The sequence below is a fragment of the Elephas maximus genome, chromosome 12 (assembly GCF_024166365.1).
Source record: "Elephas maximus indicus isolate mEleMax1 chromosome 12, mEleMax1 primary haplotype, whole genome shotgun sequence".
In the NCBI taxonomy this organism is placed as follows: domain Eukaryota; kingdom Metazoa; phylum Chordata; class Mammalia; order Proboscidea; family Elephantidae; genus Elephas; species Elephas maximus.
This window is the reverse complement of record NC_064830.1, coordinates 91,341,122-91,364,854: the sequence shown is the minus strand read 5'-3', so window position 1 is coordinate 91,364,854 and position 23,733 is coordinate 91,341,122. Positions and strand designations below refer to the sequence as shown.

Here is a 23,733-nt window from a genome sequence, read left to right as displayed (position 1 = left end):
TGTTTCACACACAGGCAACAATATATGAGAGTTCTGGTTGCTCCACATCCTTTCTAACTTTTGGTGTTGTCAGTCGTATTAGTTATCTAATTTCGTTTTAACCATTGTCATTTGTAAATGATGTGATGAAAAGTTATACTTATGAATTTATTATACATTAATAATTTTAACATAAATATAATATAAGCATAATTAATATATTATATATACTATGTTATATAAGCTAAATATTATAATAATGTTACATTAATATAGTATATTGATTATTAATTATTAATACCTAGTAAATAATTTAAAAGATAATGCACTGCTCATTTCTTAGTTTTATTCATTTCTCTTTTTATCCTTTAGCTTTGTATTTTTTTTTATTGTACTTTAGATGATTACGCCTCAACATAAAGAAAACAAAAGTCCTCACAAGTGGACCAATGAGCAACATCATGATAAACGGAGAAAAGATTGAAGTTGTCAAGGATTTCATTTTACTTGGATCCACAGTCAACAGCCAAGAAAGCAGCAGCCAAGAAATCAAAAGACGCATTGCATTGGGCAAATCTGCTGCAAAGGACCTCTTCAAAGTGTTGAAGAGCAAAGATGTCACCCTGAAGACTAAGATGTGCCTGACCCAAGCCATGGTATTTTCAATCACATCATATGCATGTGAAAGCTGGACAATGAATTAGGAAGACCGAAGAAGAGTTGACGCCTTTGAATCGTGGTGTTGGTGAAGAATATTGAATAAACCATGGACTGCCAAAAGAAAGAACAAATCTGTCTTGGAAGAAGTGCAGCCAGAATGCTCCTTAGAGGCAAGGATGGCGAGACTGCGTCTTACATACTTTGGACGTGTTGTCAGGAGGGATCAGTTCCTGGAGAAGGACATCATGCTTGGCAGAGTACCGGGTCAGTGGGAAAGAGGAAGACCCTCAACAAGGTGGATTGACACAGTGGCTGCAACAATGAGCTCAAGCGTAACAACGATTGTAAAGATGGTGCAGGACGGGGCAGTGTTTCGTTCTGTTGTGCATAGGGTTGCTATGAGTCGGAACCGACTCGACGGCACCTAACAACAACAACACTTTAGATGAAGCTTTACAGAGCAAATTAGTTTCTTATTAAACAATTAATACACATATTGTTTTGTGACGTTTGTTGCCAACCCCAGGACATGTCAATACTCTCCCCTTCTCGTCTTTGGTTTCCCTGTTACCAGCTTTCTTTCCCCTGTCCCCTCCTGCCTTCTTGTCCTTGCCCGTGGGCTGATGTGCCCATTTAGTCTTGTTTTGCTTTATGGGCCTGTCTAATCTTTGGCTGAAGGGTGAACCTCAGGAGTGGCTTCACTACTGAGTTGAAAGGGTGTCTGGGGTCCATACTTTTGGAGGTACTCCAGTCTCTGTCAAACCATTAAGTCTGGTCTTTTTTTTGTGAGTTAGAATTTTGTTTTACATTTTTTCCAGTTCTGTCCAGGACCTTCTATTGTGATCCCTGTCAGAGCAGTCAGAAATGGTAGCCAGGAATCATCTAATTGTGCTGGACTCAGTCTGGAGGAGGCTGTGGTATTTGTGGTCCATTAGTCCTTTGGACTAATCTTTCCCTTATGTCTTTGGTTTTCTTCATTCTCCCTTGCTCCAGATGGAGTGGGACCAGTGAAGTATCTCAGATAGCCATCACTAGATTTTAAGACCCCAGATACTACCCACAAAGTAGAATGTAGAACACTTTCTTAAAAAAAATTATGTTATGCAAATTGAGCTAGATGTCCCCGAGACCATGGTTCCCAGCCCTCAGCTCAGTAAATCGGTCTCTCAGGGAGTTTGGATGTGTCTATGAAGCTTCCATGACCTTGGTTTGGTCAAGTTGTGCTGACTTCCCTCCCCAGTATTGTGTACTGTCTTACTCTTCACCAAAGTTGCCACTTATCTCTTGTCTAGTTAGTGTTTTTCCCTCGTCACCCCTCCTCTCCCTAGTAACCCTCAAAGACTGTTTCTTTCTGTGTGTAAACCTTTTTGTGAGTTTTTATAATAGTGGTCTCATACAGTATTTATCCTTTTGTGATTGACTTATTTCACTCAGCATAATGCACTCCAGATTCATCCATGTTGTGAGATGTTTCTCAGATTCATCATTATTCTTAGTTGTTGCTTAGAATTTCATTGTGTGCATGTCCCATAGTTGGTTTACCTGTTCGTCTGTTGATGGGCACTTAGGTTGTTTCCATCTTTTTGTTACTGTGAATAATGCTACAGCAAACATGGGTGTGCATATGCCTATTCATGCAAAGGCTTTTATTTCTCTAGGATATGTTCCTAGGAGCAGGATAGCTGGATCATATGGTATTTCTATTTCTAGCTTTTAAGGAAGTATCATATAGTTCTCCAAAGTGGTTGTATCCTTTTACGTTCCCACCAGCAGTATATAAGACTTCCAAGCTCCCCACAGCCTCTCCGATATTTCTTATTTTCTGTTTTTTTGATTGTGCCAGTAATGCCGGGGTGAGATGGTATCTCACTGTAGTTTTGATTTGCATTTCTCTAATTTTTTTTTTTTTTTTTTAATGGCTAGTGCCCCCATGTGTCTGTCAGTTTGTCATAGGGCTTGTGTGTTGCTGTGATGCTGGAAGGTATGCCACTGGTATTCAAATACCAGCCGGGTCACCCATGGCTGATGGGTTTCAGGAGAGCTTGCAGACTAAGACAGACAAAGAAGAAGTACCAGTGGCCCACTTCCAAAAAGAACTAGCCAGTGAAAACCTTATGAATACCAGCAGAACGCTGTCTGATATAGTGCTAGAAGATGAGGCCCCCAGGTTGGCAGGCACTCAAAAGACGACTGGGGAAGAGTTACCTCCTCAAAACAGAGTCGACCTTAGTGATGTGGATGAAATTCAGCTTTTGGGACCTTCTTTTGCTGATGTGGCACGACTCAAAACGAGAAGAAACAGCTACAAACATCCAGTAATAATCAGAATGTGGAATGTATGAAGTATGACTCTAGGAAAACTGGAAATCGTAAAAATGAAATGGAACACATAAACATTGATATCCTAGGTGTTGTTGTTGTTAGGTGTCGTCATGTCAGTTCTGACTCATAGCCACCCTATGCACAGCAGAAGGAAACACTGCCCAGTCCTGTGCCATCCTCACAATCATTGTTATGCTTGAGTTCATTGTTGCAGCCACTGTGTCAATCCACCTCGTTGAGGGTCTTCCTCTTTTCTACTGACCCTGTACTTTGCCAAGCATCATGTCCTTCTCCAGGGACTGATCCCTCTTGACAATATGTCTGAAGTATGTAAGACGAAGTCTCGTCATTCTTGCTTCTAAGGAGCATTCTGGTTATACTTCTTCCAAGACAGATTTGTTCGTTCTTTTTGCAGTCCATGGCATACTCTTCGCCAACACCACAATTCAAAGGTGTCAATTCTTCTTCAGTCTTTCTTATTCAATGTCCATCTTTCACATGCACATGATGCGATTGAAAATACCATGGCTTGGGTCAGGTGCACCTTAGTCTTCAAGGTGACATCTTTGCTTTTCAACACTTTGAAGAGGTCCTTTGCAGCAGATTTGCCCAATGCAATGCATCTTTCGATTTCTTGACTGCTGCTTTCTTGGCTGTTGATTGTGGATCCAAGTAAAATGAAATCCTTGACAACTTCAATCTTTTCTCCGTTTATCATGATGTTGCTCATTGGTCCACTTGTGAGGATTTTTGTTTTCTTTATGTTGAGGTGCAATCCGTACTGAAGCCTGTGGGCTTTGATCTTCATTAGTAAGTGCTTCAAGTCCTCTTCACTTTCAGCAAGCAAGGTAGTGTCATCTGCATAATGCAGGTTGTTAAAGAGTCTTCCTCCAATCCTGATGCCCTGTTCTTCTTCATAAAGTCCAGCTTCTTGGATTATTTGCTCAGCATACAGATTGAATAGGTATGGTGAAAGAATACAACCCTGGCACACATCTTTCCTGACTTTAAACCAATCAGTATCCCCTTGTTCTGTCCGAACAACTGCCTCTTGATCTATGTAAAGGTTCCTCATGAGCACAATTAAGTGTCCTGGAATTCCCATTCTTCTCAGTGTTATCCATAGTCTGTTATGATCCACACAGTCGAATGCCTTTGCATAGCCAATAAAACACAGGTAAACATCCTTCTGGTATTCTCTGCTTTCAGCCAGGATCTATCTGATATCAGCAATGATATCCCTGGTTGCATGTCCTGTTCTGAAACCTGCCTGAATTTCTGGAATTTCCCTGTCGATATACTGCTGCAGCCATTTTCGAATGATCTTCAGCAGAATTTTGCTTGCGTGTGCTATTAATGATATCGTTCTATAATTTCCACATTCGGTTGGATCACCTTTCTTGGGAATAGGCATAAATATGGATCTCTTCCAGTCAGTTGGCCAGGAAGCTGTCTTCTGTATTTCTTGGCATAGATGAGTGAGCACGTCCAACACTGCATCCATTTGTTGAGCTGAAATGGACTGGAATTGGCCATTTTTAATCTGATGATCATATGGTCTACTATGCTGGGAATGACAACTTGAAAAGGAATGGTGTTGCATTCATTGTCAAAAAGAACATTTAAAGATATGTCCTGAGTAAAAAATGCTGTCAGTGACAGGATAATATCCATAAACTTCCAAGGAAGACCTGTTAATTTGCCTATTCAGATTTAACCACCAACCACTAAGGCCAAAGATGAAGAAATTGAAGATTTTCACCAAACTCTGCAGTCTGAAATTGATTGAACATGCAATTAGGATGCATTGATAATTATCAGTGATTGGAATGCAAAAGTTGCAAAGAAAGAAGAAGGAAGGATAGCTGGAAAATACGGTCTTGGTGATAGAAACGATGCTGGAGATTGAATGATAGAAGCTTGCAAGACCAATGACTTCTTCATTGCAAATACCTTTTTTTTTCACCAACATAAATGATGACTACACACATGGACCTTGCTAGAGGCAATACACAGGAATCAAGTCAACTACATCTGTATAAAGAGACAATGGAAAACTGAATATCATCAGTCAGAACAAGCCCCAGGCCAACTTCCAAACAGACCATCAGTTGCTCATACACAAGTTCAAGACGGAGCTGAAGAAAATTAATACAAGCCTTCAAGAGCCAAAGTATGACCTTGTGTATATCCTACCTGAATTTAGAGACCATCTTAAGAAGAGATTTGACAGGTTGATCCTTAATGACTGAAGACCAGAGGAGTTGTTTAATGACATCATGGACATCATACATGAAGAAGGTAAGAGATCATTAAAAAGACAGGAAAGAAAGAAAAGACCAAAATGGATGTCAGAAGAGACTCTGAAACTTGCTCTTAAACATGGAGTAGCTAAAGCAAAAGGAAGAAATGATGAAGTAAAAGAACTGAACAGAAGATTTCAAAGGGTGGCTCAAGAAGACAAAGTAAAGTATTGTAATGACACATGCAAAGAACTGGAAATAGAAAACCCAAAGGGAAGAACACATTTGGCACATCTCAAGATGAAAGAACTGAAGAAAAAATCCAAGCCTTGAGTTGCAATAGTGAAGGATTCTATGGGGAAAATATTAAACAACACAGGAAGCATCAAAAGAAGATGAAAGGAATATACTGTCACTATACCAAAAAGAACTACTTGATGTCCAACCATTTCAGGAGGTAGCATATGATCAGGAACCAGTGGTACTGAAGGAAGAAGCCCAAGCTGCCCTGGAGGCATTGGCAAAAAACAAGGCTCTAGGAATTGATGGAATACCAATTGAGGTGTTTCAACAAACAGATGCAGAGCTGGAAGTGCTCACTTGTCTATGCCAAGAAATTTGGAAGACAGCTACCTGGCCAATTGACAGGAAGAGATCCATATTTCTGCCTATTCCCAAGAAAGAGTATCTAACTGAATGTGGAAATTAATGAACAATGTCATTAATATCAGGTAAGCAAAATTTTGCTGAAGATCGTTCAAAAGTCTTTCATTGACTATGCAAAGGCATTTAACTGTGTGGATCATAACAAATTATGGATAACATTGCCAAGAATGGGAATTCTAGAACACTTAAATGTGCTCTTGAGGAACCTGTACATAGATGAAGAGGCAGTCAGTCAGACAGAACGAGGGGATACTGCATGGTTTAAAGTCAGGAAAGGGTTGTATCTTTTCAGCAAGCATACCTTTTAAATTTTTATGCTGAACAAAAAATCTGAGAAGCTGAACTCTAGGAAGAAGAACGAGGCACAAAATTGAAGGAAGACTTGTTAACAAACTGGGTTATGCAGATGACACAACCTTGCTTGCTGAATGTGAAGAGGACTTGAAGTACTTACTGATGAAGATCAAAGACCACAGCCTTCAGTATCGATTACAGCTCAACTTAAAGAAAACAAAAATCCTCCCAATGGGACCAATATGCAACATCATGATAAACGGAAAAAAGATTGAAGTTGTCAAGGATTTCATTTTACTTGGATCAACAATCAACACCCATGGAAGCAGTGGTCAAGGAATCTAAAGATGCATTGCATTGGGCAAATCTGCTGCAAAAGACCTCTTTGGAAGTGTTTAAAAGCAAAGACGTCTCCTTGAAGACTAAGGTGGGTCTGACCCAAGACATGGCTTTTCAAATGTCTCACATGCATGTAAAACCTGGACGATGAATAAAGAAGACTGAAGAAGAATTGACGTCTTTGAATTGTGGTGCTGGAGAAGAATATTGAATATACCATGGATTGCCAAAAGAACGAACAAATCTGTCTTGGACAGAAAGAATGCTTCTTAGAAGCAAGGATGTTGAGACTTTGTCTCACAGGTTTTGGACATATTATCAGGAGGGATCAGTCCCTGGAGAAGGACATCATCCTTGGTAAAGTGGAGGGTCAGCAAAGAAGAGGAAGACCCTCTGCAAGACGACATGCTAATTTTTAATCATTACAGTCACAGCTTGATGGCACTTTGGTCTTATTCCCAGATTTTGCTTGGTGCATCCATTTAAAGTAAATTCTGATCAAAAGAGGGAAAAATTCAGAGCAGAATTTAAAATTCTTATGGAATCCAAACTTAATGGAGCCATTGAAGCTGGGTGAACCTCTGAAACTATTGCCCTGAGATAAGTTTTAAATCTTAATCCAAAAATATCCTCTGAAGTTTTCTTTAAACCAAACAATAAACTAAAATCCAAACACGTTGCCATCATCGAGGCAATTTTGATCATAGCAACCCTATAGGACAGACTAGAACTGCCCCATTGGGTAGAAATCTTTCACACAAGAGACTCAACAGCAAGACAGAGAAATCTGGAAAGGAATAAAAGAACTCCAGCGTGTAGTTAACAGAAGTGTAAGTAAAAGTGGTAAGACCTACTTAAGAATAAATGGGTATATGCTTCATTTAAAAAGCATTTATTTAACACTTACTGTGTGCTAGAAGGATTCCTGGTGGCTCAGTGGTTAAGAGCTCAGCTGCTAACCAAAAGATCAGCAGGTGGAATCCACCAGCTGGTCCTTGGAAACCCTAGGGAGCAGTTCTACTCTGTCCTACAGGGTTGTTATCAGTCAGAATGGACTCAGTGACAACGGGTTTGCAGGTGTGCTTCAAGGTATTATTGACACAGAAAAAAAGCTCTTGTTTCTAAGCATCCGTAAGCAAATGGGAGAGACAGGCACAAATTACTTACTATAATATGGTGGAACTCAGTGTTTATCAGTGGTATGAATAAAATGTTAAAGAGAGAGTAACTGAGGTGGAGGGATGTGGACTCCATAATTTGAGGAATGGAGTATCCTGACTCTGTTCACTGACACAACTTCAGTCCAAAGCACTATCGTGTTGCTCTTGCAGTGAACACTGTGAATTGTCCACAGTTTCCCAATCTATCCTTGCCCGTGAAAATAGATCCACCATCATATATCATCTATTGTGAGCTTTAAAACATGAAAGTTGTATTTTGTTAATCCCTTGCTTAAAACATAATAAAACCTATTAAGTCCTTTTTTTTTTTTTTTGGTTGTTGTTATTGTTTGTTTTTGTTTTTTAACCCTTGCCTGCATCTTTGCTGTCAGCTCCTGCCTTCCTCCTCATTGCTGATTTTGGTCCAGCTAAAAAAAATTTTTTTTTTATAGTCATATATTTTACTGGGTGATGCAAATTGTTAATGCACTAGGCTACTACCAAAAGGTTGGAGGTTCAAGTCCACCTGGAATCACCTCGAAAGAAAAACCTGAAGATCTGCTTTTGGAAAATCAGACATTGAAAACTCTATGGAGCACAGTTTTACTCTCACTCACGTGGTTCCCATGAGTTGAAATTGAGTCGATGGCAACTGGTCCTAGTATAGTCATATTGACTTCTTTTCAGCTCCTCAAATGCATCATGAATTTTCTCAAGTCATGGATTTTGTACATGCCTTTGCCTTTATCTTGACATCTGTCTTTTTGACCTGGATAACTCTTACCTTGCTTGAGAGATCTCAGCATAGATGTCACTTCTATTAAGAGGCTTGTCCTAACGACCCAGTGTAATAAGTGACATCCCTGTTTTACTCTAGCATAGTAAATTCTTATCCATCATTTATAGTTTTGTAATGGACACATGTTGTTTTGTCTTTTATGTATACCTTCCATACTTTTTTTAGTACCACACCCTCACAACCACACTTCCTTTATAACATTACTCCATCCTCAATTCATAAGACTCTTGTGATTATATCACTACCCTACTTCCCCAACTCCTGCAAGAAAATGGTCACTTGTCCTAGGAAAGTCCGTCATTTTACTATAGGCTCTGGCACACAGTGACATCTCCAAGCGGTAGCCATTATGATAGAGCCATGTCAAAAAATTTTTTTCCCCTGGTGTTTTATAAATTGAAGGTGGAGAGGTATTGGATTTCAAGCCGTAAGTATGACATCAGAGCTTCCAGCTGTCACACGCCCCCACCATATAGGAATGCCTGAGGGAATGAGATCAACATATAGACACCAGTCAAGATGAGAAATGGAAAAGAAAGTATTGGCATTATTCAAGTTAGTATATCTAGCTGAACTGAGATCAGTTCTACCCCAGTCTTTTCTCTGATTGTACAATCTTCCCTTAAAATAGTTCTAAGATAGAGCTAAGTATAAATTTTGCATTATGTCACTTGCATGGAGGAATATTGATTGATAAAAACCCTTAACGCAATTTGATATATTTGCTTATTTATAATTTTTTTTTACTGTAAGTCCTTTGGGGAAGGGACTATGCTTGTTTGTGAATCACAGTAAACATGCTACCCAATACAATGCTTGAGATGTAGCAGGTGTTCATCAAATACATGATGTCCCTAGGTGTAGTTTTTTCTTTGTTATTTTTTTCTGCTTGGAGGGCATGGAGCTTTTTAGATCTGTAAGTCAATATTTTTCATTAAAATCTGGGAAATAGCCTGGAAGGCGGAGTCAACACGGCACTATAGACAGAAGCACCATTCAGTCCCTTTGCAGCAAAGACCTAAGAAACTAAGTAAAACAGATACAAACATCAATCCTGGAACACTAAGTACCAAATGAAGTAATAAAGAACTCGATCAAGCACTGAACGGAATAAGAAACTGACAGAGAACAGAGAATGAGGAGAGCTACAGAGTGGAGGTCTCCTAACAGCTAACATGGCTGGATTTGCCATCTTGGACCACAGCCACCAAAAAACGCAACCAGGGAGTATGGAAGGCAACTTCACGGACCTCACCCCATCTGGAACAAGGGAGAATGAAGAAAACCAAAGACACAAGGCAAAGATTAGTTCAAAGGACTAGTGGACCACAACTACCGCAGCCTCTACCAGACTGAGTCCAGCACAACTAGATGGTGCCTGGCTACTACCACTAACGGCTGGGACAGGGATCACAATAGAGGGCCCTGGACAGAGCTGGAGATAAATGTAGAACAAAATTATAACTCACCAGAAAAAGACTAGACTTACTGGTCTGACAGAAACCCAGAGAGTACGGCCCTGGGACACCCTTATAGCTCCATAGTGAAGTCATTGCTGAGGTTCACCCTTCAGCCAAAGATTAAACCCCATTGCCGTTGAGTCGATTCTGACTCACAGTGACTCTATTGACAGAGTAGAAGTGTCCCGTAGGGTTTCCAAAGAGTGACTGGTGGGTTCAAACTGTTGACTTTTTAGTTAGCTGCTGAGCCTTTAACCACTATGCTACCAGGGCTCCAGGCCAAAGAATAGAAAAACACATAAAAGAAAATGAGACTAAATGGGCACACCAGCCTAGGGGCAAGGACGAGAAGGCAAGAGGGGACAGGAAAGCTGGTAATGAGGAACTGAAGGTTGAGAAGGGGAGAGTGTTGATATGTCTTGGGGCTGACAACCAATGTCACAAAACTATATGTGTATTAATTGTTTAATGAAAAACTAGTTTGCCCTATAAACCTTCATCTAAAGTATAAAAATAAAATAAAATTGAACTTCCCCACTCCCTCCCTCCCCTCCCCCCCACCCCAAAATCTGGGAAATAGTTATTGTGTCTTCTAACTATTTATGCCACATTTTCACTTGCTTCTCCTATTGGAATTTCAATTATATATGTATTAGGTAGTTTGAAACTGTCTCAGACATCCTTGAAGCTCCGATATTAAGTTCAAAACACTTCCTAAATTTCCTTTTGATTTCTTCTTTGATCCATGGATTATTTAGAAGTATATAATTTAGTTTCTGAATATTTGAGATCCCCCCCCAGGATCCTATTATTATCAATTTATAATTTTGTTCTACTGTGATATGGGAGCACACTTTGTATGACTTGAGTTCTTTTAAATTCCTTTGAGCATTGTATTATGGCCCACATATGGTCTATCTTGATAAATATTCTGTATATACTTTAAAGATGTTTACCCTCCTCTTGTAGAGTGGAGTATTCTATAAATGTCAATTATATCAAGCTGGTTAAAAGTGTTCCAGTATTTTCAAACATGTTTTCAGTCTTTCCTCTGTCTCCATACTTTTGAGACTCCAACTATGGGTATATTAGGCTGCTAAAGTTGTCTTAAAGCTCACAGATGCACTTTTCATTATTTTTTAGACTTTTTTTCCTCTCTGGTTTCATTTTGGACAGTTTCTATTGCTATGTCTTCTTCAGATTCATTACTCTTTTCTGTGTCAATGTCCAATCTGCTGAAAATCCCTCTAGCATATTTTTAATCTTAGATATTGTAGTTTTCAACTCTAGAAACTTGATCTCTGTGTGTGTTTTATCTTGCTTGCTTCTACTTAACATGGTTAATCTTTCTTCTGGCATTTTGAACATACAGAATAAAGTTATAGTACCACCTTTTTACACAGATAGTGCACACGTTCTATGTTTTTGCCACCCATGCCTTGGTTAATTTCATCACACACATGTACTCATCAATATTCTACTAAATACTCAGAGAAGGCCTGAAGATGTCTTGATTTCTCACTCTTGCAACTCTTCTGTCCACTACTATGCCCTGCAAACTATAGTTACTTTGGTCTCCTCTGACTTTCAGCTCCATCTCTTCAACTCATGGAACTGGATGGGCTCCACCTGGGTTCTTTGTCCCAGCATTGCATCCTGGAAACTCCCAAGGCAAAAAACTGAGGCAATTGCTGGTCTTACCTCATTTATTTCCCATATTTCAAGGATAACTGTTTTTTTTGTTTGTTTGTTTGATGTTCAATGTCTTTAACTGTTGTTTCATATTTTTTCTTCAGTTTTCTAGTTGCTATGGGCAGAAGAGTAAATCATGACTGTGTTACTCCCTCCTTGTCAAAACCCTACAACTGTATTTTAAGCAATTAGAAAAATATACTTTGCTCATATTCAGAACATCTTTCCTCTTGTCCTAATTCTATTTTTACCAGACAACATGTTTTATTTATTTGGAATTCTTGGATATGTTAACTACTTTTTTGAGAGATATATCTCTTTTGTACTGTATAGAGTCGATTTTGCTTTGTGACCTGGATCTGAAAACCTTTTTAAGAACAGGTTTTAATCCATTTACATTTACTAACAGCACAGATATCTTTGTTCTGCATTCTGTCATGCCATATTCATATGTTTTTTGCTCTTATTTTTTAAGTCGTTCAATATATGTGCATTTTCTTTGCTTTTTTATACCTTGGGAATGTATTGAAACTTTATATTTTTGTCCTTAAAGTTTCTTTCATATTTACTTTTACGTGATACCCTTAATCCTCTCATTTTTAAGCAGCTTTTGCATTTTCCTATCATGAGCTTCCCTTATGTAGAACTCTCTACATTAGATCAATCAACTAGTTACGGTAATGACACCCTTTGAAAATATTTTTAGTCTGTTTACCACTACAACCTTAGTCAAAAGCACTATTGGCTTTTCCCTGGAATGGAGCAGTAACATCATAACTGGCCACAGTGCCTCTATCCTTGTCTTCTAATATAAATCCACCCTCATATATCACCTACTACAAGCTTTTAAAACATTTAAGTTACATCTTGCTAATCCCTTGCTTACAACCTTTCAAAGAATTCCCATCCTACTTTGAATAAAACTACTGGGCTCTGTATTTTTTCTTACATCTGCCTACATCTCTGCTATTATTTATTACCTCTCTTCTCATCGATGATTATGTTGCTGTTGTTGTTAGGTGCCATCAAGTTGGTTCCAATCATAGCAACACGATAGGGCAGAATAGAACTTCCCCGTACGGTTTCAAAGGAGCAGCTGGTAAATTTGAACTGTTGACCTTTTGGTTAGCAGCTGAACTCTTAACCACTATGCCATCAGGGCTCCATTTTCGTGGTGATTATTGGTTATTGATGATTTGGTTGATGACAAAAATCTAGCTAAATTATATTGACTCCTTTTCAGCTCCTCAGTGGATCGTGAATTGTCTCAACTCGTGGGTTTTGTACACTCTTTTGCCTTTATCTGGACCTCTTTTCAGCTTCTATTACCTGGATAACCCTTGCCTCAATATAGAGAGCTTAGGTGTCACTTCTCTAAAGAGGATTTCCCTTATGACACAGGCGAATACAGTAATATCTCTGTTTGCTATAACATAATAAATTCTTCCTTACCATTTACATTTTTGTAGAGAGCGTCCTTTCCCTATTCACACTTTCCCTTTAACATCCTCACAACCACACTTACTTTATAATACTGCTCCATTCCCAATCCATGTAATCTCTGCTGTACCTTCACAACCCCTGCAAGAGAGAGAGGCACCCATCCCAGGCATGTCCATCATTTTACTGAAGACTCTGGCACACAGTGAATGCTGCAAGGAGTGGCTACCAGCATAAAACCCTGTTAAACAGATTTCTTCCTTAGAGTTTTCTAATTTGGAGGTGGAGGGGTAATGAATTTCAAGCCAAAAGCATGTCATCACAACTTCATCTCTCGTGTCTCCCCACCATAGAGAAATGCTTGAGAGAATGAGATCAACACATAGACTGAAGCCAAGAGGAGAGATGGAAAAAGAAAGCCCTGACATTATTTCAGTTATCGGATCTAGCCAATCTGAGTTCAGTTCTACTGCACTCTTTTCTGTGATTCCACAATCTTTCCTTAATATAGTATAAGTTTTGTTTTATGTAACTCTTTGAAGAGTAATGATTAATATAACTTACAGATAAAACAAATAAACAGATATGTCAAATTGTGTTATTTGATATATCTGTTTATTTGTTTTCTCTGTAAGTCCCTCAAGGGAGCGACTATATTTGTTTGTTAATCACTGTACACCTATACCCAACACAGTGCTTGAGAACATAGCAGTGCTCATTAAATATTTGCAAATAAATGAATTAATTATATAAATATCAGAACTTCCTTAAAGAGAGAAATAGAGATTATATCTGGTGAGGAGAGCATCAGATGTAAGTATTTTACAATAGATTTTGAAAAAAACGATGAGATAATGATTAAACTCGAAGGATAATTCCCAATACAGAGCCAAGATAACCTCAGTTAAGTAAGACATTTTAGCAGCTGGCTTGTGATAGAGAAAAAAAAAAAGTAGCTGAATATTTATTTATATTGGAGAGGAAAGGCAAGGTATGGGAACGAGATGAGAGTAAACAAGGAGATATAAGTACATGTCTTTGTCTTGTTTTACTTCTGTATCTGAAGTCTCTTGACATGTTACATTAGTGTACTCTATAAAAATGGAATATAACCAAAAGCTAAAGTGGGAAATTCTAGAAGTGACCGCATGCCTTTATCCCTTGACTCCTTTTCTATGACGTGGCACATGGGAAAAAGGTGAGAAATAAGGACTAGATATTTCTCAGACCTTGTTTTCTCAAAAGAGTGGGATGGAAAGGGCTCGGAGACATCTTTGTTCCAAGAGGAAAAACAAGTCAGGTTAATTGGTCCCTAGAGAGGATATTCCCATGTTATCTTCAGAGTCATTATTTCCAAAATGTTTCAATCCCTTGACTTCTATAAACAAACTCCAATAAAGCCTTTAGGGAATGCACATTTCAAACCATACAGCATAGTTTAATTGTTATCTGACATAATGGCCTCCAGAAGAAATCCGGGATATGTCCTCCAGGATGGAATCCCTGATGCCATATATTTAGTGTTTTCAGTTTGCCTCACCTGACATCATAGGTCCTCTGGGCTACAAAAAAAAAAAAAAAAAAAAAACCTACAGGGATGCTTCAATTATCATAAATGGTGCTTCAATTATCATAAATGGTGTTCCTCATCTGTCATGATTGGCTCATGTCAGACAAAGTTCGTCTTGATTCCAGCGGATGTGATTACTGATAAGGAAACATTTATACAATCGGGAAAAACTTATTCTAAAATCACCAGGGCTAGAGCCAAATTCACATTCTATTAGGTAGGCAAGGACGTATAAAGCTAAGAAGAAAGTGTCTAGAGTGATCCAAAACATCAGAAAATTCAAAACAGATTTTCCTTGGACTCTAGACACATTGATGATTCAGCTTGTATTCTATTTAGCTTCTTAATCAGGTAACATTAATGGAAACTCAGATTGCACACGTTCTTACTGCCATCTTAGGATAGGGAGGTGGCTCAGATATACGTTTAGAGGCAGGGGAAGCATAAGCATGATTCAAAAGCACAGCTAGCAGAGTTAAAGAAGTTCAGTCACTTAATGTGTCCAGATGTGTGCTGATGGAATTCAAAATCTGAGTACAGATTGCAAGGGCATTGCAGAATCACATTCATTGTTGCTCCTGTTGAAGCTCTGACACAAGGAAGGTTAGTGTAAATAATGATGGCTGAGTCCTGGACAATGTCTTCTATACCATTCCACTAGTAAATGGAGATTTCCAGGGTTAGAGAAGGAAGTCTGTGAACACCTCTGAAAAACCTTGTTTTGATGATCACTAGCCAATTGGAGGCAGTGTGGATCCATCCTGCCCACTGCATATCACTTCTCTACTTGTTCTGCCCACAAGTCTTTGAAGAGGAAGTTACAGGTAAAATAAAGTTGGGGTTTGATGTGTCCTGGAAACCTTTATTAGAAACTGTAGTATTGTCAGCTTATCTCCCCATTCCTTAAGTCAAAGGGTGATATTTAGCCAGTCTCTGAGAAAAGCCAAGATTAAGGTAGAGCTACAAGTCATTACGGGAAATTATCAGGAAAGCTTCCCAAGGGAGGAAGAGAGACATGAGATAGATGATGAAACTTACATTATGGAGATGTACTGAGAAACATGGACACTAATAAGGAAAGAAGGAAGTATATGTATACTTAAGTAACAGTATCAATATCTTGAGTGGATTGGATTGATCAGGGAGAGCATGGGAAAAGTTGGGCTCTGGGCCCACAAAAATCTGAGTTTGAATTAAAAATGAGAAGTGACAGTCAAAAAGATGAGATCAAAGGCATTAGTAGTAGAGGAAGAGAGGTAATAGATGTGATCTCTTTCATACAAGTCAAATTATACTTTGGAAGTGCATTCAGTTGAGTTCTTTGCTTTAAAAAGTAATAGGTAATCTGGAATGGATGTCTAGGGAGAGATGTTTAGGAAGAAAAACACAAAGAGGGATAGCATGTATATTTTGGGGAACAATATGGATTATTATTTCTCGAGTCATGCTCCACCATGGAGATCAAGCTCTCCTTCTGATTAGCATTTATTTGAGATTTGAATAAAGTCTGGCTGATGGAATGTTTTCAGCCTCAATTTGCCAGTCTCATCCATAATTTTAAGACTCTCAGGTCTACCAAGGGCATGCCTCTTGTTTGCTTTCATGTACATAATTATGGTGGTTTTGTTAGGTGTCAACTTGGTATCTGAACCTATCTCTTTAAACCATACTTAATCTCCAAATAAAGAGAATATCAAAGTTATCCTTCCATCTAACATAATACAACTCTCCCAAATAAAATTAAAAAAACATGCTAATGTTTTCCCAAAAAGAGAATACAAACAAAACACACACACACACACACACACTAAACCTTTCCACATAAAATGATACAAAATCCTTTTTTTTAGGTCCCATTCATTTCTCTTTCTGATTCATACTTCTCTTTTTAGATCCCGTATCTTAAATGCTGAGATATGAAGTTAAGTATTTTTAATACATTTTTGTTAGATAAGGCAATGACTGACAGAGTAGAAGAAAAAATGTTTGATTAGTACATGTACAAAATATTCACATCAAAATAAGGAAGAAATACTTTTCGCTATTACAGTTTTGGCTTTTGTAACCGGTCATGTGGTCATGGCTGGTGTTTATAACTACCTGCTTTCCCTACCCATTCATATTTCCTTTGCCCTCAGCAAGCATCTCAGCTGGTCACAGTTCCTTTTTTGGTGGGGTGACCCAAACCTGCATTCCTGAAGGGTGTGAGCTATTAGCATTACTGCCTGAATTGGGTAACATTAATGGAAATTGCAGGACGTGGTAGTACAAAAAGGCACCTTAGAGAATCTCCTGCGTTCCAGACATACATCTCTTTAGTACCTTTGTGTAGTAGCAACTCAATTTCCCCTTGAGAGTCAGGGTTAATCACCCCAGACTGTAGAGTAACCCATTTCATTGCCCTTTGATTCAGTGGCATGAGGATACCAAAGTGGCAAGTTGGCTGTCTCAAATTTTAGTACAATGGAGTCATTGTTGTGTCACTTTGTGGAAGCATTATCCCTTTAGAATTAAGTCCTCTAGACCAGCAGAGGAAACCCTGGTGGTGTAGTAGTTAAGTACTACAGCTGCTACCCAAGAGGCTGGCAGTTCGAATCCGCCAGGCGCTCCTTGGAAACTCTATGTCGACTCAACAGCAGTGGGTTTGGTTTTTTGGTTAAACCAGCATAGCTTAAAAGTGCAGAGATGGAAAGCAAAAATTTTGCTAGCAGATAATGAGAGGATTCACTCCATTTCCATCTCTTGATTCCTGGACTCATGAATCCTGGCTATGGAACAAAGAGCATCATAAGTTGGATACAGACTTAGAATATATACCACAACCTGAAGGACAATATCCGAACCCAGCATGGTGTTCCCATTAACTTGGTGCTGTAACTGAGTCTGCAAAAGGTCATTCTGTCATTTTATCAAGCCAGTTATTTCAGGTGGTGGAAAATTGTAAGACCAGTGAATTCCATGAACATGGGCTCATACATAAAAAAATATAGCCATTCTTTATTTGCTGTGAAATGAGTTCCTTGGTCCAAAGCAATGCCATATGGAACATCATTGGGTGACTAAGCCATTCTGTAAGCCCATGGATGGTAGTTTTGGCAGCAGCACTACAGACAAGGAAAGCACCACAGTACAACAAACTGACAGACAAGTGGTGGAGGAAGGCAAATCCATATCCAAACAAGTGTGTATTACAGTACAAACAAAGCACTGTCCCTACCCTTACCAAAATGGTACAATATAATCAGTCTGCCCCCAAGTAGCCCGCCGATTCTCCTGGAGGAATAGTTCCATACTGGGGACTCAGTGTTGTGGTACATTGGGCACTCCGCAATGGTTGTAGTCAGATTGCCTGAGTGAATGGAAGTCCGTATTGCTGAGCCCATGCATTGCCTCCAACCAAGCTGTCACGGCTGCTTTCTCAGTTGAGTAATGGCAGGAGTAACTGAGAAAGGGGAGGAACTGACATCCACAAAATGAGAGATAGTGTGAATGTTTTCGAGGTAGCCAAAAAGCTATCATTTGGATAGAATAAGCTATTCTGTGTATAATAGTAGTGGATCCTTTTTCTTCGTTTTTATGGAAAAATATTTTATATAACCAAATGTTTTTGTTTGAAATTTCAGGATATAAAAAGACTATGAATCAGTAAGGAGAAGAATAAACATGTATCCTCTTCTGAGACAGGTTAAACATGTTTTTGATTCTATGAGGGGTAGTTGTATCATGTTAGACAGAAAGATGACTTTGTCATTGTCTTTAGAGATTTGGCATAGCTTGAGATGTGTTTGGGTGCCAAGTTGACTGTTGTAGTTTTGTAACATGTATCAACTTGGTTAGGATCAACTACATTTCCCAGAATTTCCTTTCTTGTTGTATGCTTTTGGTTACAGTGGGTCACAAAAACAAACAAAAACAAAACCCATTGCTGTCAAGTCAATTCTGATTCATAGTGACTCTACAGGACAGAGTAGAACTGCCCCACACGGTTTCTAATGAGAGGCTTGTGGATTCCAAATGCCTACTTGCTGGTTAGCAGTCGAGCTCCTAACCACTAAGCCACCAGGGCTCCAGGAGAGATTATTGGGAGCTATGGAGAGCATAATAGAAGCAACCATTTGTAGTTTCCACAAATTGTTCCTGATTTGCTGACTCATCTAATTGACAAAAGCAGCGGCTAGAGCTGCAACAGTGTTACCTCCCCCTGTATCCTCCTTTAGCTTCTTTGATTTTTTTTGGGGGGGGGGCCTCCATTCTTTTTTTAATTTTACTGTGCTTTAAGTGAAAGTTTACAAATCAAGTCAGCCTCTCATACAAAAATTTATGTACACCTTGCTGTATACTCCTAGTTGTTCTCCCCCTAATGAGACAGCACACTCCTTCTCTCCACTCTCTATTTTCTTGTCCACTCGGCCAGCTTCTGACCCCTGTACTGTCTCATCTCCCCTCCAGACAGGAGATGCCAACATAGTCTCATGTGTGTACTTGATCCAAGAAGCTCACTCCTTACCAGTATCATTTTCTATCCCATAGTCCAGTACAACCCTTGTCTGAAGAGTTGGCTTTGGGAATGGTTCCTGTCTCGGGCTAACAGAAGGTCTGGGGGCCATAACCTCCGGGGTACTTCTAGTCTCAGTCAGACCATTAAGTCTGGTCTTTTTACGAGAATTTGAGGTTTGCATCTCACAGCTCTTCTGCTCCCTTAGGGGTTCTCTGTTGTGTTCCCTGTCAGGGCAGTCATCGGTTGTAGCCGGGTACCATCTAGTTCTGGTTTCAGGATGATGTAGCCTCTGGTTTATGTGACCCTTTCTGTTTCTTGGGCTCATAGTTACCTTGTATCTTTGGTGTTCTTCACTGTCTTTTGCTCCAGATAGGTTGAGATCAATTGATGCATCTTAGATGCCACTCTCCAAAGTGGGATGCAGAATGTTTTCTTAATAGATTTTATTATGCCATTTGACCTAAATGTCCCCTGTAACCATGGTTCCCAAGCCCCTACCCCTGCTACATTGCTTCAAAGAGTTCAGTTTATTCAGGAAACTACTTTGTTTTGGTTTAGTCCAGTTGTGCTGACCTCTCTTGTATTGTGTGTTGTCTCTCCCTTCACCTAAAGTAGTTCCTGTGTACCATCTAATTAGTGAATACCCCTCTCCCTCCCTCCCTCCCTCCCCACTCTCATAACCATCAAAGAATATTTTCTTCTGTGTTTAAACTATTTCTCAAGTTCTTATAATAGTGGTCTTATACAATATTTGTCCTTTTACGACTGACTAATTTCACTCAGCATAATGCCTTCCAGATTCCTCCATGTTATGAAATGTTTCACAGATTCATTGTTGTTCTTTATTGATGCCTAGTATTCCATTGTGTCAATATACCATAATTTATTTATCCATTCATCCGTTGATGGGCCCCTTGGTTATTTCCATCTTTTTGCTATTGTAAACAGTGCTGCAATGAACATGGGTGTGCATACATCTGTTTGTGTAAAGGGTCTTATTTCTCTAGGATAGATTCCAATGAGTGGCATTGCTGGATCATATGGTAGTTCTATTTCTAGCTTTTTAAGGAAGTGCCAAATCGATTTCCAAAGTGGTTGTAACAATTTTTCTTTGCATTTTGGGCCAGGTGTGTGGATTTAGTTCCTTAAGAAGGTCCCCAACTACTGCAAGATACCCACACCACCAATTTTGGAGGCAACAAGAACTGATATGGGTTTCAGTCTTACTTGTGATTTCCAGCCACTTTATATTTATTTTCCCTTCCTGGCTTCTTGGCCTGTGCCCTTCAATTCCTACATTAGACACAAAGGTAACAGCCTTACAGAAACTGCTAACCAGCTTCACAACTTTGGAAGGCCAAACTTCTGTAATAAAACAGATGTAAATGCATATACGTATGTATGTGTGTGTATATATATATATATTTCCTGTGGATTAGACTTTTCTGACTAAACTCCAATAGACACAATAGGTTAAGAGAAGAGACTATTGTCTTGAAGTTTGGCCTTTAATAGAATCTAGGTGTTCTGGAATTTCAGAGTAACCATGTTTGTGAAGAGAGATTTTAAGTTCTCTCTCATTTTTAAAGGTGATTTCACTAATTAAAGCTATTAATAATTACAAATAGAAAAAAAAACTCTCCACGAGTTATTTCTTAGATGAAAAGATGTATAATGTCAGGTATGGTGAACCCCAGTGTTTCTGATATCACAGTCCATATCCATTTCCTATTTCCTTAGGGATTGAGAAAGGAGACATGTGGCAGGGGAATCATACCTCTCTGGAAGACTTCATCCTTGAAGGGCTCTTTGATGACTCACTCATTCACCTTTTTCTGTTCTCCTTGACCATGGTGGTTTTCCTCATTGCAGTGAGTGCCAACACCCTCACCATTCTCCTCATATGTGCTGATCCTCGGCTTCATACACCGATGTACTTCCTACTCAGCCAGCTGTCCCTCATGGATCTGATGCATGTCTCCATTACCATCCCCAAGATGGCTACCAACTACTTATCTGGCAAGAAGTCCATCTCCTTTGTGGGTTGTGCAATCCAGCACTTTCTCTATTTATCTGTGGGTGGTGCTGAGTGTCTTCTCCTGGCTCTCATGTCCTATGACCGCTATGTTGCCATCTGTCATCCACTGCGTTATACTGTTCTCATGAACAGAAAGTTGGGAGTGATGACGGCTGTCATGTCATGGTTGGAAGCATCCATGAACTCCCTAATTCACACGGTAATTGTGATGCACTTGCCTTTCTGTGGGCCTCGAAAAATCCACCACTTCTACTGTGAGTTTCCAGCTGTTGTGAAGTTGGTATGTAGAGACATCACTGTTTATGAGACCACAGCGTACATCAGCACCACCCTAATTATTCTTTTTCCAATCTTTCTGGTTTCTACATCCTACGCTTTCATCCTCCACAGTATTATGCAGATGCGTTCAGCTGGGAGCAAGAGAAATGCCTTTGCTACTTGTAGTTCTCACCTCACTGTGGTTTCTCTCTGGTTTGGTGCCTGTATCTTCTCATATATGAGGCCCAGAGCCCATCGCACTCCATTGCAAGACAAAGTTGGGTCTGTGTTCTATAGCATCATTACTCCCACACTGAATCCTCTGATTTATACCCTCCGGAATAAGGATGTAGCAAAGGCCTTCAGGAAAGTGCTGGGGAGAGGTATTGTCACCCAATGACTGTAACTATAGTTGCCCTGAATGTAGAATGAAATGGGATAACACCCTTAAATCTCTAGGATTCCAGACCACCATACAGATTTCTCAATTATAAGCAGTGCACTTGCTTAGAATTAGGTGGTTAATACAAAATTCCATCACACAACTTTGGTACGGGCATCCAAGCATGATAGAGTATGTTTCAGCAAACATTTAAAAGTTAAATAAAGCTTAAAAAATCCCATTAAAAGGCAACATTCTCTTGGTATTCTGGGAAAAAAAAGTATGAAGATACAAGGACCCTTTCTCAATATTTTTTTTTCACTGATAAAAAATACATAAAAATGACAGCAGAGAGTATATATAAAATGGAATGTGCTGCTTCATAGAGAAAGTATGGAAACCAAAGGGTAGTTGTAGGCTGTTGACAGGAAGGGCGGATGATATAAAACTTATGTTCATAGACACTTAGAGTTTCTTGAATCACAGTGTGTAAAAATTCAGGAGGGAAGAAAATAATACATGTTATAATTCTTGTCATATTGTTATATTTAACAAATACTTATTGATTGTCCACTTTAGTTCAGGCACTAAGTTTAGCGTTTAAGATGTGTCAGGGAAGAAAAGACAGTGACTTTTTTCCTTGTGAAACTTAACATTCTTTCAATATATACATACTTGTGCATCTCTTCAGCCTAGATGGGAGCTGACATATCAGATAGGTATATTAATTTTTGTTATTTTACAGGCTGAAAATACTTTTCTGGCTTATGTGGGTTTCTAGCCTTGTAACTTGGATTCAGAATAGCTTAAAGTAGAGTTCTGGATCTGCTAACACTTGCTAACAGTGTGAAAGATACAAGTTACTTAACCTCTGAAGGCCTCAGTAATTACATATGTTTAATAGAAAAAAAATCAAGTTATATGATATTTGTGGGTGTGCTAGTTGTGGATGTAAGTCCCAGGCTACAGAAATGAGCTGTGAATGATATAAGTAGAAGAGAATTTCTGATAGGACCAATGGAAACACTAGAGAAACTGATTTAGAGACTGTTACCCACATATCCGTCCACTGCCAAATTGTGCCACTGAACTAGTCCAAAGAGAGGGCAATAGAAAAATTAATGCAACATGTAGAAGATGATTTGAGTTAGCAACATTCAGACAGGCTAATATTGTAATCCCAAGTGTCTGATATGCAGGGATCTCTCATATATAGCCATCTCCTCCACCTGTGCAGCAGATGCTAAGGATATCCCTCCTGAATTAACCCTTCTCTCTCTTGCATCATCAGTTTTCTCTCTTTATTCAGTTAATACCATCAGCCTACAAACATGCTGTAATATCTCTCATTTTAACAAAGAAACCTTCCCTTGACCCTGTAAACCCTACAAGCTTTCACAGAAGAAATTCTTTGATCCAGTTTTCTTTGCTCTACATATCCACTTTTTCTACTCCCATTCCCTCTTGAGCCCACTTCAGCTGGCTTTTATTACTATCAATATATTGAAACCCCCAGTGGAAAGTCACAAATAGCCTCCAGGTTGACACACCAAATGACCAATTATTAGATCACCCAATAGCATTTGACACAGTTGATCATCCTTTCCTTCTTGAACCACTTTCTTCACTAAACTTCCTCAACAGTAAGCTCTTTGATGTTGTTGTTAGTTGCCGTTGAGTGGGTTCTGACTCACAGTGGCCCTATGTACAAAGAATGAAACACGGTTCATTCAGTCGTGTGCCATCTTCACAATCATTATTATGCTTGAGCCCATTGCTGCAGCCACCGTGTCAATCCATCTTGTTGAGGGTCTTCCTCTTTTCGTTGACCCTCTACTTTAGCAAGCATGATGTCCTTCTCCAAGGAGTGATCCTTCCTGATAACATGTCCAAAGTACGTGAGACAAAATCTCACCATTCTTGCTTCTAAGGG

General features: G+C 39.2%; 1 protein-coding gene across 1 annotated transcript; it reads left to right on the top strand.

Moving 5' to 3' along the window:
• Positions 1 to 20,879: 20,879 nt before the first annotated feature.
• Positions 20,880 to 21,818, top strand: LOC126087238 (olfactory receptor 2AE1-like). The gene has a single exon (XM_049904519.1). It carries the CDS (start codon positions 20,880 to 20,882, stop codon positions 21,816 to 21,818), a length of 939 nt encoding a protein of 312 aa, XP_049760476.1.
• Positions 21,819 to 23,733: the final 1,915 nt, after the last annotated feature.